Source organism: Epinephelus lanceolatus, chromosome 22 (genome assembly GCF_041903045.1).
Source record: "Epinephelus lanceolatus isolate andai-2023 chromosome 22, ASM4190304v1, whole genome shotgun sequence".
NCBI classification, from domain to species: domain Eukaryota; kingdom Metazoa; phylum Chordata; class Actinopteri; order Perciformes; family Serranidae; genus Epinephelus; species Epinephelus lanceolatus.
The window spans coordinates 6065655-6081865 of record NC_135755.1 but is presented as its reverse complement, the minus strand read 5'-3'; the positions used below and the strand labels follow the sequence as shown (position 1 = coordinate 6081865).

At 40.4% G+C, this 16211-nt stretch overlaps 1 protein-coding gene across 1 annotated transcript; it reads left to right on the top strand.

The window, feature by feature from the left end:
• The first annotated feature begins 2386 nt into the window (after window positions 1-2386).
• Window positions 2387-15983, top strand: LOC117245822 (NLR family CARD domain-containing protein 3-like). The gene is made up of 11 exons (XM_033609366.2): window positions 2387-2594; window positions 4086-4157; window positions 4736-4864; window positions 5773-5874; window positions 6800-6904; window positions 8680-8861; window positions 8994-10764; window positions 11488-11661; window positions 11995-12168; window positions 12705-12751; window positions 12983-15983. Exons 3-11 carry the CDS (start codon window positions 4761-4763, stop codon window positions 13513-13515), a joined length of 3192 nt encoding a protein of 1063 aa, XP_033465257.2. The 5' UTR covers window positions 2387-2594; window positions 4086-4157; window positions 4736-4760; the 3' UTR covers window positions 13516-15983.
• The last annotated feature ends 228 nt before the right edge of the window (window positions 15984-16211 follow it).

Here is a 16211-nt window from a genome sequence, read left to right as displayed (position 1 = left end):
TTCTTGTGAACTTGATATCACAAGAATACCTTGAGGGAATTTCTTCAAATGTGGCACAAACGTTCACTTGGACTCAACAAAACACTGATTGGATTCAGTGGTCAAAGGTCAAAAGTCACTGTGACCTTGCATCTGTCTCATTCTCATGAACGTGATATCTCAAAAACATCTTAAGGGAATTTTTTAAAAATCTGACACAAACGTACACTTGGACTGAAGAAAACGAATTGGAATTTTGTGGTTGACGGTCAAAGGTCAAAGGTCAGTGTGACCTCACAAAATATGTTTTTGACCATAACTCAAGAATTGATATGCTAATTATGACAAAACTTCACACAAATGTCTCACAGGATAAAATGATCATGTGATGACATTTTTTATCCAAAACGTGTGTGTGTGCTCGCGAACATGCATGCGGCTCTGGTCTGAGAGGCTACAGTTGACATTTAGGCTAAAAACATGGTGTCGTTTCAGGTTGAAGTTGATGGTCGTGGCTTACGGACATTTGGATTATACCACGCGAGCAGTAAGGAGACATTTTGTGATTTTTTTGTGTTCTTCTTTTACATGTTAATACTGGTCACCGTTCACTTTTCCGCTGAAACTCCAGGAGTGTTTTGTGAACTGGAGATCTTCACCCATCCTCACATTAGCACAGGGGGGAGGAGATATTGAGTGAATTTTCATTTTTGGGTGAACTATTGCTTTAAACTTGCAATACAAAAAAAGCCCATAATATTAAGGCCAAATAAAAATCAATTCAACTGACATCAAAAGTGTTTTTATATAAATATGTCTGTTTTCTAATTTCCTTCAGACAGCTGAAAAAAAAGTTCAGCAGAAAGAAGCGTCAGTCTGATCATAACCAGCTGTTTTGAATGTTTCAGTTTAGTGATCCTGTTACTCCGCACCCTGGCTCCACATCCACACACTCTATACTACTGTGAACATTTTTCTCCACTAGGTGGCACAAAGGGTCCATTAAAAGTCATCAGGATCTCCAACAAGTCTGAAAACATCATGTGCTGAGGTTTGGGAAACAGAATTTCGGGAAACGGAGGTTTGGGAAACAGAAGTTTGGGAAATGGAGGTTTGGGAAACAGAAGTTTTGGGAACGAAGGTTTGGGAAACTGAAGTTTGGGAAATGGAGGTTTGGGAAACAGAAGTTTTGGGAACGCAGGTTTGGGAAACAGATGTTTAGATTACAAAAGCAAGTGTGAAACAAAAGTAAAGCATGGTGTACAGTAGGTCAAGATCTACCAGGATTTGGTTGATAAAGTCTAGTGTTCACTTCTCTGCTGACCTCAAAGCCCGCTGTAAACCATTTCAAGGAAACATATTCAACCTGAAAACCGTAGCAAAACACTTTGCACTGGTTTGATATTGAACATACCCCTGGAATTTTCTTAGTCTTTTTGTGTGTTCAGTCAGACTGCAGTGAACAACACACTACAACACATAAAACCAATGTTAGATTAATTCCCCTTTTCATTTTTACATGCGAGTAGAATATGTAGATATTTTAAGAGACTCGTGGCTCTTCAGCAATAACTCATGATGAACTTAAATGTGACCCAGTGTAACCATCATGTGGAGTTTGACTGTGGCTCTCAATGTACTGACACAGAAATAGCAGTTACAGCTCAAAACAAGGACAACACGGCCCACAATGACAAACAAAGGTCCACATAAACAGAGAATGTATAAGCACACACAAACGAGTGGAGAAATATACTACACATATACATACATACATATATATATATAGCCTATCCTCCTGAGACCCTGTGTCCTCATATGAGGACACCACATTTTGGGTTTACTTGACCCTTATACGTCATTGTACTTAACTCAGACCTGTTGTCCTCGTTCGTGGACAATTTTTCTGTGGTAGTAAGAGCACATTACACTGATCCATGTAGAAACAAGATGGCAGCCATCTCTGCCAAGTCAGTCTGCAGCCGATCCCAACACAAAAGTAGACAAGGTCCGAAACCTGATCAAATCTAATTGTTGAAACTTGTTTATTTATGATTAATATTGTTTGTAGTTTGATATGGCAACAAATTTGACCAACTTTAGCAACAGTGACAAGCTGAGACACTGTTACCCAGCAAGTACTTGTTTGAGGACATTGGGACTTTATTATCGTCTCATTTGAGGACATTGGGACTTTATTGTCGTCTCGTTTGAGGACACTGGGAAGTTATTGTTGTCTCGTTTGAGGACATTGGGACTTTATTGTTGTCTCGATTGAGGACATTGGGACTTTATTGTCATCTTTATTGTCAGCTAAAGCTGCAGGTTTGAAACTGAACTCCATCAGTAATAATCATCAGGAGCTGTGTGACTCTGTTAGAGTCCAAACTGACCCTGTGAACCTGCTGTGTGTCATCAGTGTGTGACGGTGATATCTGGAGTTTATTTTGAAGGGGGAGGGGAGGTGCATCGAAACCGAAAGTAACCGAAAAAGAACTGACGGGTACTTTCAACATCTATTACAGCTGCGTGTTATCGACTGTGACCCGATACAGCCAGAGAAGAGACTTTGGATCCGCAGCTCCATGAGGAGCAAACGCCTTGAAGCCTTTCAGGTGAGTGTCGGTGCATGAACCTGTGAACATGTGTGTCTGCATGTCTGAATCAGACCAGCTGATCGGTTCGTGGTCTCTGCTGGAAGTGCGCACTTTGGTGTCAGTCTCAGCCGACATGTTGTTTGTGCAGAGGGAGAAGTGGAGTGCGCAGCTGAGTCCAGAGCGCACAAGAGTTTCTGCAAACTTTGACCTCAAACGGATTCAAATGACGACATCAAATATATAAGTAGACAGTTTTTAATGTGAGGAGCTGATATGAAATGTGAAAACAGGAGATGATGCCTGTTTGTTATTTATAGTGTTGAAAAGAACTGCGTCACTCATGCGCAGCAGCATGTTTTTCCATATACTTGCTGTTATTATTTCGACCACCAGGCGACGCCAAAGGGTCTGCTAACATTAAATGAAGCGGAGCTGCGTCAAATATTCTGTATATTTATTATCATAACACACGTGTCTGTTTGATGCTGCTCAGGCCTCGTGTAAATAAATTCAAATGAAACTTTATCAGTAGTAAAACTCAGCACCAGCAATATTGAAAACTATTTAAAGTAAAAATAATAATAAAAAAGGCTTTGAGGAATCTGATTAAAGGAATATGAAATATTTTGTAGTACCTACAGCTGCTATTCTGTCTGTTTACCATCAAACAGAATAGCAGCTGTAGTACCTACAGCTGCTATTCTGTTTGATGGTAAACAAATAGATTGTTTTCACCAGCTAAATAATGCCATTATGATAAAACATTATTAGTAAAGCACAAGTAAAATTCAGCTCCAGGTGCTGAACATTAAAGAGTTAAAACATGACAGGGAAGTGAAATAATAAAGGAATTATTAATGGAAATAAAACAAGAAACAATCAAAACAAAATAAATATGTGAAGTAAACCAGGGAAGTGTCTTTTATTAAAAAAAAAGTCAAATAAACAAACGAAAATATTTATATATTTTTTTACTTAGTTGCTAAAAAAATACAAGTCCTAAAGATCTTTGCATGAGATCGATCGTATCAGGGGAATATAAGACAGAAAAAAGGGGAGGAATCTGATTAAAGATTGTTATTCTGATGTTCAGTTTACTGACAATTTGTTCTTTTTACTAACTAATGTCTCTTTTAATCTTCAGGTTTTTTAAATTTCCTTTAACTAATGAGCTTCTCCCACTCATGTGCACTCTGATTTCCACACACTCGTTCTTATAATTTTTCTCCACTAGGTGACACTAACCGTCCAGTAGTGCAGCATGTTGGCGCTGCGGTTTAATCTAATGACACACACACTGTAACAGAGAGCCTGATCTGATGAGTGTTATTAGAGTTTGTCTCCACTTGAGTCTCTATAAAAGGGATCTTTAGAGATTGTTTGAGTACACAACGTCACAAAGCTGCTGAGATAAAGTGAACACAGTCCAACTGATAATCAACAACCTGTTTGAAACAGGAAGGAGGACGTTGAGACTGACTTCCTCTTTTTTGTCTGTTTGTTTCACAGCCTGCCCATCTGAGCTCTCACAAACGAGCAGCCACAGAACACTGAACAAGGAAGTAAAGCTTTCTGACAGACGTAGGTGTTTATGATTTGAGTTGATTTTAAAACTTAAAAACACGTCTTTCTTTCTTTGTGAATGTGTAGTTTGCCGCACTTTAAAATATACAGTGATGCGAGTAACAAAGTACTGTTAGGTGTGAGGTCTTCACACTCTCTTATATTTCCATTTTACTCTGCTTTATACTTCTACTCCACTAAATTTATTTAATAACTTCAGTCATTTTTCACATTAAGATTTACCCTTAAAAATATAAATTGTACTGTTAATATTAAAATAGAATTATGTTGTTGGATCATTATATCATGTTATATATTCCAGCTTTGTTTCAATGTATTTGGGACCTGCTGCATATTAACATATACAGTTGAAACCATAGCTGTAATTTCATAAGACATTTTTATTTTAAGTGACTTCAGACAAAAATCAAATAAATGTGAGGTAAATTTTGGCTCTTGCAGCCTGTCCTTGGTCATTCATGTCTGTTTCTGACACCTTACATGAGCCAGAAACTAGCAAATTAAAGAATTAACGTGACACCATGTTGGAATTAGTTCTTAACAGATGTCTGGTAAAGTTATTTTGCTTCCTGTAGTTCTGTTTCAGCTGCAGCAGTCGAAATGGCTGAGAAGAGGAAGACGAGGAAGCGATCCATCTCTCTGTACTCCAGCTCCTCCTCTCAGATGTCTCAACAACCAACCAGCTCCAGAAGTGAGCTGATCAGGTACAAGCCAATCATTAGTGAGCAACTGTGATGTCATGAATAAAGGCTGAACACACTGTAGAAAGTTTTATATATATATGTATATGTGTGTGTGTGTGTATGTGTGTGTATATATACATATATATACACACACACACACATATACATATACGTATATATAATTCCACGTGAGATTTCCGAGATTGACCCTTTTGGTTTCCATTTAGCCGAATTTTTTTTTTTTTTTTTTTAAACTTAGTAACGGATGTGATTTCAAGTGTAGCAAAGTACAATACGTGTCTGTGTTTTTGTATGTATTATATATGGACTTGAGTCTGGAATGAAGTTTATCTCAATACCTCAGTCAAAATTTACTCAAGTAAAAGTAAAATTACAGATTTCAAAAACTACTGAAAAAATTACAAATTACACAAAAAAAACTACTCAATTACAGTAACGTGAGTAAATGTAATTAGTTACTTCCCACCTCTGTATATATAAGTGTGTGTGTGTGTATATAGGCCTTGACCTTGAAGGATTAATGTTCCACTATATCCATAAAGGTACTTTTGATATATGATGCAGGAGGGTATTAGGATCAATTAAAAACCATGAAACATTACTACTGCAATTTACTACTGCAGGAAGCCTGACCACGAAATTCTCAAAGGCATGTTTAGCACAATCCCAATGCACTAGGCAGGGGGCACCTGACTGTGATCTGGCTGTGACACTTGGTTCGCGTCAATAGCGACCATCATGTCTTCTTGTGTGCACAGAAAGTGGGGGGACAAAAAGTCTTGTTGTCCACCCTATTCAGGCACCAATGTTGCTGATGTTAGCTTAAGTTCAAAGTACAGTCTCATAGAGTGAACTCTAAGTTATGTTTAGTTGTTTCTAGACTTTTTTAATTCTTCTTCTCTTTGTAGTTCACAGACGAGTGCAGCAGAGTCCTCAGGTCCCAGCTGTGAGTCTATGAAGAGTGATGTGTCCATGTATGAGCCACTCAACTTTGGTGTTAAGAGAAGACGGTAATCCTAAATTTTGTGCACTATTAGTAAATAAATTAATATTTGTAGGTAGAGCAGCACATTCTCACTCCGACCTCGTCACATACTTTCCACGTCCACATACGACGTGCAAGGTACCCTGGGTGTGTTGGTCGTTGATGCTCTGGGACACCGTGTAAAGTTCTGCCTGTTACATGCATTGTCTTCTTTCAAAATACACGTCTGTTTTCACAGGAAATTTAACGTTAACATGCAGTCTCTTTCAAAATAAAAGCATACGTTGGTACAACACTTTGAATTGACATTGTTTTTCCTTCAACAACAAAAACACGTGGTTAGGTTGAGGAAAAAACAACAGTGTTTGGCTTTAGAATCTTATGAGATGTGAACACCGCTCTCTCAGGTGAAAGTTGGTGTTTGTTGGACCCATCCACCACCACTCCCGCCCCAGTTGGACTTTTGCTGCCTTAACGTTCGTCCGTGTCCCACCACATTTCCCCCTGACGCTGCCGGGCGTGGTTAAACTATAACTGGCCACATATCATGCTGATGTTAAAGAACGCCCTTTTTCGTAGGTTTCTGACACTGCAAGTCACTGCCCATGCGCCGGATTTTGACAACTTCAGAGTGAGTCTGGGCTCGTTATAGATGTGCTCTTGGTTGCTGACTAAGTTACTGAGTCGATGCAAAGGTTATACATAAATAAAAGGATTTCTCTAAATAGATCACAGACAAGTGAAGCTGAGTCCTCAGGTCCCAGCTGTGAATCTATGAAGAGTGACGTATCCATGTATGAGCCACTCAACTTTGGTGTTAAGAGAAGACAGTAATCCAAATAACCATTAATAACATTTCTAGGTTATAGATGTGTTCTTGATTGCTGAATGAGTCTCTGAGTAGATGCAAAAGTAATACATAAATTAAAGTCTTCTCTTTTTCTTTTTAGTTCACAGTCAAGTGGCAATGAGCCCACAGCTCCCAGTGTTGTATCTATGAAGAGTGACATATCCATGTTTGAGCCGCTGAACTTTGGTGTTGAAACTACACAAAGGTAATTTAATTTCATGTATTCTGTTTGCAGGTTGCAAAACATGAGGCTCACCTTACTGCATTTCTTTGTTAAAGCCAGTGGTGTGCTAGTTACTGAAAAATAGTAAAAAACTCGACTTAGGACTCTCGTCTTGGCTCGCCATCATGCCATGATATTAATGCATACGCACTAGTGTCATCTACACTCTGAGTATGTCCTGGCTGTAGATGACTGAGTGGGGACGCTAGAGGGTGCCAGGTGCTTTTCATCTTTACAGTGTAGTTTTTCTAAGCTACAAAGAAGATCATGTTTTGGGAAACTCAGCCCTGCAGCCCAAGACATTTCCTAACTGTATTGGCTCGTAGCTACATCGCCTAAGCGACAGCGGATTGAGTTTAACCAAGGGATTGTTAGACTACAACTTGACAAAATAACTGAAGGGTATAGGAAACATGCAACATGTCTTCTACAGTGGAGTCACTCGCTGTCAGGCAGCTAAACGTTTTACAACTACAGTACTTGGATACAAATATGGAAAATGAGCTAAAAGCTTCCTCAGGATAACAATGGATATCACGTCACTGGATATAACGTTACTGGGACTAAAAATCTACAGAAGCGCTGCCGCTTAATGTAACATTACAGCACTGTGGTGAGGCCAGCAGGTCGACAGTGACTTCAGAGATGGTGAGAGACGTGTTTCATTAAGATGCTCTGGTAAGAATTGTTCATATACCTGTATCTGACCTGACTATGTTTTATTGTTTAGGGCTAAAATGTTTTAGTGAAAGGGAACTTCAGTTTGTGAAGGAATACTGCATGCTGCGCGCCCTTTTAAAACCTGGCCAAGAATAACGATGTAACGCACCGTTTGGTAACGGTAACTGAGTTACTGAATTTAAAAACTGACACGTTAAGAGTATTAGTTACTGCCAAAACTAACAGCGTTACTGTAATGCGTTACTAATAATGGAGATGATCTGTGATTTATGGAGGATTTCATCCAGGTGAAGAGGTGAGTTTGGTGGTCAAAGGTCAAGGTCACTGTGACCTCACAAAATATGTTTTTGGCCATAACTCAAGGATAAAATGATGAAGTGATGACATTTTATATCTAAAAGGTCAAAGGTCAACTTTACTGTGACATGGGTGCTTTGTGCTACTTAAATTAGCAGCTAACAAGAGTCTGCTGCTTCACAGCTGCTTGATCTTTGTTTCAGCATCTTCAGCAGACACACTCCTATCTCAGACTAGAGAATACTGTTTATGTCTTCACGATATTGAGACCTAAATTTAAATATTTGGTGATGTTTTTTTTACATTGTTTAAATTTGGCGAGGTGGTTAATAACGCATTTTGCTTCACTGGGACTTTAGTGTATTCTGCAAACACAATATCTTGCATCTAAAGCATACTAAAATCAGCAATTCCTTCTTTTAAGAAGTTTGTCATACTTAAAATGTAATAAATTATAAAACAGAAAATGAACAAAAAAAGTTTAAATATGCATGCTGTAGCCATTCAGAACTTAGACTGCTCTGTATAAAGGAACACAAGCTGTAGTTTTCCAGAAATGATCTACTACCCAGTAATAATAAATGCATGCTATTGTGTTACAGCAATTATTTCCTGCCTGTACGAATGAACACAAAATGTAATTGTCCAAGTATGTTGACTTTTTGAAATAAATGGAAGTAATGACCCAAAAACTGAAAACATACACAACAGTGGCCCCAAAACTGTACCTGGTACACATCTGACAGGACTAACGTGGTCATTTGTTGTTCACCCTACAGCAAGCTGAGTGGGGAGCCGTCCAGCTGTTCCATGTGTCTGGAGGTTTTGAGGGATCCAGTTCGTTTAACCTGTGGACACTGGTCATGCAGACTGTGTTTCAGCTCGGACTGCACCTGCACAAAGTGTGAGAAGAAATTCAGAAAAGAGCCGGAACACCAGAGAGACACTGAAGAAGACACTGGTAAGTTTAATTAGGCCGAGATTACGTGTCTGCTTGAGCTGTTTACAAGACCTAGCTAAAATTATTTGATATTAACCACTCATTTATTATTGGAATTTCTGGGATTTGCAAGCATGCATTTGATTGTTTCAGGGGGCAGCCATCTCTTGAGAGCAAAGAAGAATCTTAAAGAAGCAGTTCAAAAGAAATTCACTCTGACATCTGAAGGTAATGGTGACCAACAGAGCTCCCTAAACAGCATCTACACAACACTTCACATTACCACTGGAGAGAGTGAAGGGCCACATGATGAACATTCATTCAGACTCATCAAACCTAAACGACCTTCAGAATTTATCAGCCTCAGTGACATCTTCAAACCTTTGCCTGGCCAAGAGAAACCCCACAGAACGGTCCTGACAAAGGGTGTTGCGGGCATCGGAAAATCATTTTCCGTGCAGAAATTCATTCTTGACTGGGCCGAGGGGAGAGAAAATGAGGACATTGACTTCATTTTCAGTCTCGCTTTCCGGGAGCTGAATCTGAGTACAGATAACAAAAGCTTGCAGAAGCTCCTGACTGAATTCTATCCTGCGATCCGTGATCTGACAGATTCAGAAGATTTCATCAAAGCCAAGGTTGTAGTCATCCTGGATGGCCTGGATGAAAGCAGACTTCAACTGGATTTCAGGAACAAGAAGGTAACATCAGTCAGTGAAGTAACATCTATGGGGAATCTTCTAGCAAACCTCATCCAGGGTAACCTTCTTCCTAATGCTAACGTGTGGATAACATCCCGTCCAGCAGCAGCCAATCAGATCCCTGCAGAGTTTGTTGGCATGGTGACAGAGATAAGAGGGTTCAATGACCCACAAAAAGAAGAATACTTCAAGAGGAGATTTAGAAATGACCCAGGCCTCGCTGACAGGATCATTGCACACATTCGCTCTTCACAGAGTCTCGACATCATGTGCCAGATCCCGATCTTCTGCTGGATTTCTGCCGTGTTATTTCAGGAGATCTTTGGAGGAGATGACAAAGCTGAAACTCCTCAAACTCTAACAGAGATGATGGCACATTTCCTGTTTGCCCAGACAAAACGCAGAAGCAGAAAATATGACCAGAAGACCAAGGAAAACAAAGAGAGACTTCTGAAGAAACACAGAGAATTTCTCCTGAAACTCGGCAAGCTTGCGTTTGTTCACCTGCAGAGGAACAGTCTCATCTTCTATGCTGAAGATCTGGAAGACTGTGGCATCGACGTAAAAGAGGCAACCATCTGCTCTGGATTTTGCAACACAATTCTGAGAGAAGAACATGTCTTTTCCCAGAAAAAGGTCTTCTTCTTTGTGCACCTGACCATACAGGAGTTCTTTGCAGCTCTGTTTGTCTATGACTGTTTCACAAACAACAACAAAGAAGTGCTCGGCAACTTCCTCGATCTGAAGGACAAAGAACATACTTTACTTGATCTTGTAAAGATGACAGTTGACAGAGTGTTGGAGAAGAAGAACGGCCACCTGGACTTCTTCCTGCGATTCCTCCTTGGCCTCATGGTAGAACCCAACAGAAGAGTCCTTCAGGGTCTGCTGACATTGACAGATCCAAGCCAGGATACCGACAAGAAAATCTTGACTTACCTCAAAGCCATCCGAAGGAAGGCCCTCTCTCCAGACAGCTGCATGAACCTCTTCCAGACCATGGTTGAGATGAGAGATCATAAAGTTAAAGATGAGATTCAGGAATATCTCAAATCATCAGATCGTTCCAAAACAGAACTGACTCCACTGCACTGCTCTGCATTGGCCTACATGCTGCTGGTATCGAAGAATGATCTGGATGTGTTGGACTTGAAGAGTTACAGCACATCAGACGAAGGCAGAAGGAGGCTGATACCAGCTGTGAGGATCAGCAGCAAGGCCATGTAAGTTTACCTTCCCTGTATTGTGTAACATAATCTGGTTGCACTATGTTGATTTTATCATCTCTGCCAAGCTATGGTGGAGATTTGTCTGTCTGCACCTGATCTCACAAATGATTGGACCAATCATTCTAATATTTTGTGTCCACATTTATGACTGTATGCTCAAGGACCTCCCGTGATTGCAGTGATTCCCAACTGCTGAAAAACCTGTGTAATTAAATGTTTTATACCGCCATTGACTGCTGACTCTTCACTCTCACAGCAACTGGTACGGGCCACATGTTTTCCAGAAATTGTCTTGGTTAAAAACAACAAGCCTTACCATCTGTTGCAGGCCTATATCAAAAATTGAAATCATAGAAAAGTTTGGTCTCAATTTGAACCGCAGCATCTGCAGATTAATTTTGTTCCTGATACAAGATGAATAAATTCCCCTTTTTTGTCTTTTCATCGCCATTTTGACTGTAAGGAAGCTGGGAGGGACAATTCTGCATGTCATGGCTGAGACCTGACTATGTTCTGACTGGCGCATATTTTTACTGGCCTCTAGGACGATACTGGAGCACGCTGCGCCATGTCTGCTGCAATTTCAAGAATTGTCTTAAGTGGCCATGATCAGCCCAGGTGGTTGCTTGGCCGCCTTGGAGAGATCTGCACTCCACTGTGTATATTGTGCCTTTTTCTTTATCCTTAAAACCCTTTAACTCTATTTTCCATCTCTAGACTAGCAGACTGCAAAGTGACTGAAGAGTCGATCCAGCATCTGGCCTTTGGTCTCAAGTTCCCCTATTCACCTCTAAGAGACCTGGATCTGAGCAACAATGACCTGAAAGACTCAGGAGTAAAGCTGCTCTGTGAGGGACTGTCGAGTCAATACTGCAAACTGAAGACACTGAGGTATTTATTATTTGTTTACACAGCAGAGTTCATTCTTTGTAATGTCTCTGACTGCTGCTCCTTCAGGCTGAGCTGGGCCATGATGCTCCCTGCATTAGATTCTACTTCTACCATCAAACTTGTGAAACTTCATTTTCTAGCCACTGCTTTTTATTGATGCTGCCACAACAACATCACATAAGTACCGAACTCTGCTCAAGGGCTGCTCATCAATTTATGCCAGCCTTCTTTAGATTCACTCAGGGATGCAAGAAACTCACAACTGGTGCAGTTGCTTTATATAAATGCATCTTGAACCTGCATGCTAATTAACCAAACACTTTGTTTTCTCAGGTTGTCAGGTTGTCAAGTCACAGAAGAAGGCTGTGTTGATCTGGCTTCAGCTCTACGGTCCAACCCCTCTCATCTGATAGAGCTGGACCTGAGCTACAACAATCCAGGAGACTCTGGAGAGAAGCTGCTCTCTGAGCTGAGAGAAAATCCACAATACAAGCTCAACATACTCAAGTGAGTACAACGCTAGAGTACCAGATTTTTGACTTTCCCACTAACCTGAGAAAAAGTGCTACTAGACTACCTCTACAAATGCACAACAGTAAGATGGAGTGTACGACCAACAGTAAAACTAGCCAAGGGTTTACTCAAGGGCAGTGATGGCCAAATGAAGCCTCATGAACCATTTTCTTTGTTTTGTGAGCCCACTAGATGGCACTCTCTTTTCAACAAAGGGTTGAAAGCAAACTGAATTGCCTTTCCTTTCCTTGAGCCCTTTTCTTTAAACCAAGAGCGCCATCCATTGGGGTCAGAAAAGGGCTCACGAGGCTTCATCTGGCCATCACTGTTCCAGGGCACCCTATCATCAGCCTGAATTCTGATAAAATGTAGTAATGTACAGTTGCACTACAGGTTGGATAACACCAACCATAGATTTATATACGATGGATTCACAATAGACACATCTGATACTCTGATAGCAAAAGGTTCTGAGAGCAACACGTTGTCCTTTAAATCGTTCTTGGTCTGATCATAATTTTTCTTCACAGTGTTGAACATGGTGGAAGTCACCGGATGAGAACGAGATTCAAGAAATGTGAGTATCTGTGTAAATGCTCAACATTTAAAGAATGTTGTGACCACAGTGATGGATCGTGATTTCAATGAACTGGTGAACATCAGAGGAACAAGAATATTGACGATTCTTACTGGAGGAAAGGCAGTCTGGACAGAAAACATGACTTCTTCATCACTCCCTGAGTGGAGTGCTGCCCAGCGATATTATTACAGTCTATGCTTTTAACATAAAGTGTTTTCTGACCTCCAGATGCCTGTGAGCTCACGTTGGACCCCAACACAGCCCACAAGAACCTCCTTCTCTCTGAAGGGAACAGAAAGGTGACATGGGTGCAAGAGGAGCAGTCATATCCCCATCACCAAGAAAGGTTCGATAACTGCCAACAGGTGCTGTGTCAACAGGGTCTAGATGGGCGTTGCTACTGGGAGATGGAGGTGTTGGAGCCCTTCACCATGGGGTTAACGTACAGAAGCATTGGCAGGAAAGGTGATGTGGATGATTGCAAGCTGGGACGCAACGACAGGTCTTGGTGTTTGATTTGCGCTGATGAAGGTTGTTTTGTTCTGCACCACAATGAGAGCGTCAGTGTATCTTCCCTCTCCTCGCGCTCCAGTCGGGTGGGGGTGTACCTGGACTGGCCGGCTGGGACTCTGTCCTTCTACAGAGTTTCCTCTGACAGTTGGACCCGCCTCCACACCTTCAAAGCAACGTTCAGCGAGCCCCTCTATCCGGCTGTTGAACTTCACACTCATTCCTCCGCACTTTTTTGTCACATAACTTAGCTCAGTTAACACATAGCTAATTAAACTTTCACAGCAATCACAAACAAAGGTGTAGATTTGCATTTGGATAGTTGGGACGTGTCCCATACAATCAATCAAAGGCCTGCTAGAGGTAGTCAGACAGAGAACCGTCTGGCTGATTGTTCAGGCTCGTAAATTAGTGATTGCACCCTCAGAATGAGGTATCACTGTGTTTTTACCTTCACATTTTCTTTTGCCATGTGCTTAAGACCGCAGGCCGACAACACCAATAGTGTGAAGCAAAACTGACTGTTACCAGACACGTTTTCACTTTGTATTCCAAAGGAAAGAGAAGACATTATGTCCTGGTTAAAAAAAATGTTCAAATTTAAATAACAACTTTGCTAACATGGCAAGAACCACACTGGATAGCCAAACAGCTTATGTAACACAAGCTAACCTCCCAATGCAGAGTGATGGAGGTATTTACGGTGGATCTTCACCAATGTGAAACACATGCACAACATTAAGAAAAAATGCTGCAAAGAGAGGAAATACAAATACAGAAACATTCCCTGAGGAAAACTGGTGACTCTCTTCAAGGGAGAGAGAGATCTGGCCAAAAAGTTGCTAGACATGCTAGGTAAGGGGGCTAAATCTAGCAAGGTAGTCGGTAAGTTGGCAGCAGTGCATGTGCTATGGGCCCAGAATTTGCAAGGGCCTATGTCGACGCAGAGCCTACACCATAGGTATGGCATTGATTCAATGCAGAAATATAAATTCCACCTTAGAGCTGTAGCTGAAGAGAGGCATGGGAATGTGCATAACATCCCAGAGTACTTCACAGAGAAGTCAGTCCACAGGCTCCGAGAAGCAACTGAGAAGGTCGGGGAGAGTGTCGTTTTTTTAGTTGTGTTACAACCTGTTCACCCACTGGCAATGAAAAATGATTCATACATGTAAAGAGTTACAAAGCTTTGAAGAACTGAACTGAACTGAAGAACCTCCACTCACACCTTCTTCAACCTTGTTGTTAGAGCAGGAGGATAAAGGTTAAAGGAATAAACCAGACCTCAGTTTGTTTTAACGCGCAGAGATGTTTGCTAGTTACCTGCAGGCTAACAGTCAGGTGCAGTCTTATAGGATGGAAGTGGTTAGCTAGCACTGCAAAATCATTTTAGTAAACAAGCTCAGTTGGTGTCATCAAAAAACACGTTTAACAGAAAGAAGAATGTCAATATGATAATGCTCAAAAGTACTTTTTTTATGCATATGTAGCATGTAACAGCGATAAACACAAACACAGAATGGTTTTCCTTTAAGATTCAATCATAGAAATTATATTTTTAACAGCAGCAGTGGTGATTCTTATTCAAATAATTTCATACAATATAATGTTGTCTCTAATTTATCCTGTGTAATATATCTCCTAAAATATAAAATACATCGCCATAAAGCACTTTTGCAACGTCGAGCTGCTATGAGCGTTTGTGTGTTAGTGAAAGAGAGGAAGTGAACACGAACATGTTAGCTCGGGTTTCAAACATGTCTCTACTAATCTCAAAACCAAACCTACAACCTGTTGCTCCTGTTTTCATTTTTATTTTTTTTCACCCTATGCTATTATCTCACATAAAAGTCTAAACTTAGAGATGTATCTCCGCAGTCAGGAGCTGCGGGTATGGTTGTGAATATTTAAGATTCAACCAAAAAAATGTTTAAATTTTATGTTTAAATGCACTCCCTGAAGAAATATGATCACATTTTTGGAGAAATCAAAGAGTGATTCCAGAGAGAAGCAGACAGAGGGATCTACAGTCTGTGTTTGAAGGATATATCCAGGATGTCAAACTGACTCAGCAGCAACAACAGGTTAAAAAGACAAAGATAGTTAGAAGCTAAAGCCGAACTATAGGCTACAGATCACAGTGTAAAAGTGAACCACCACATCACTGCTGGTCGCCACACAAGACAATGAATATAAAGGGAAACTTTGCTGATATTGAACCAGCTGTGTGGCATCGCAGTGTGTGCAGACAGATTTGCAACTAACATTTAAATCATACAGGTTTGATCATCTTCAGGGTTTTTATTAAGTTTTAGTCGTTCATGTTTGACCAACTTATATTTGTACAAGTTTAACCATTCAACTTTTAAGTTTTATGTGTGACCGAATAACTTTGAACTGTGGTAAAGTTTTACATTTTGTTGTTGTCAATGAGTGATAGTTTAGTGCAGATAGTGTGTGATTGTGTAGACAAGCGGATAAATACACTGTAGATATGAGTAGTTGACTGTATTATGCTTTTTAAGTATAGGTATGATGTGTCTTTTTAAACATTTCATTTAAGTAGCTGTCTTTTATTATTTTTCCACTCAGAATATTTTATGCTTCAACATATTTATTTGCTCCTTCTCATGTAGTGCCTATATTTTATAGGACCAGGTACATCTGTGTGTTGAGACTCTGTATCAGTGATCAATAAATCATTTGTTTGTAAAGCAAATAATGCATTAAGCTGCTCTTTCCTTCCTTCCCTCAAAGTGCTCGACACTATCAACTTTCAGTAACGTAGCTTAAATTTATGCACCTCAATAAATCCGTACCTTGCATGTGAGCTTTTCGTCATGTTTTGCTTTCATTTTGATGTTTCCGATTGTTTCTCAGTGTTTTCATGCACCCGGTCAATAACAATAAAGGTGTTTCCTGAACTACTTCCTAATCACGATCGGCG

What these genes read in the sequence shown, in the direction of transcription:
- LOC117245822 (XM_033609366.2), top strand. Translation starts at nt 4,761, where the DNA reads ATGGCTGAGAAGAGGAAGACGAGGAAGCGATCCATCTCTCTGTACTCC. An exon ending in TCCAGAAGTGAGCTGATCAG is followed by an intron (nt 4,865 to 5,772) that starts GTACAAGCCAAT and finishes TTCTCTTTGTAG; the next exon opens with TTCACAGACGAGTGCAGCAG. An exon ending in GAGAACGAGATTCAAGAAAT is followed by an intron (nt 12,752 to 12,982) that starts GTGAGTATCTGT and finishes TCTGACCTCCAG; the next exon opens with ATGCCTGTGAGCTCACGTTG.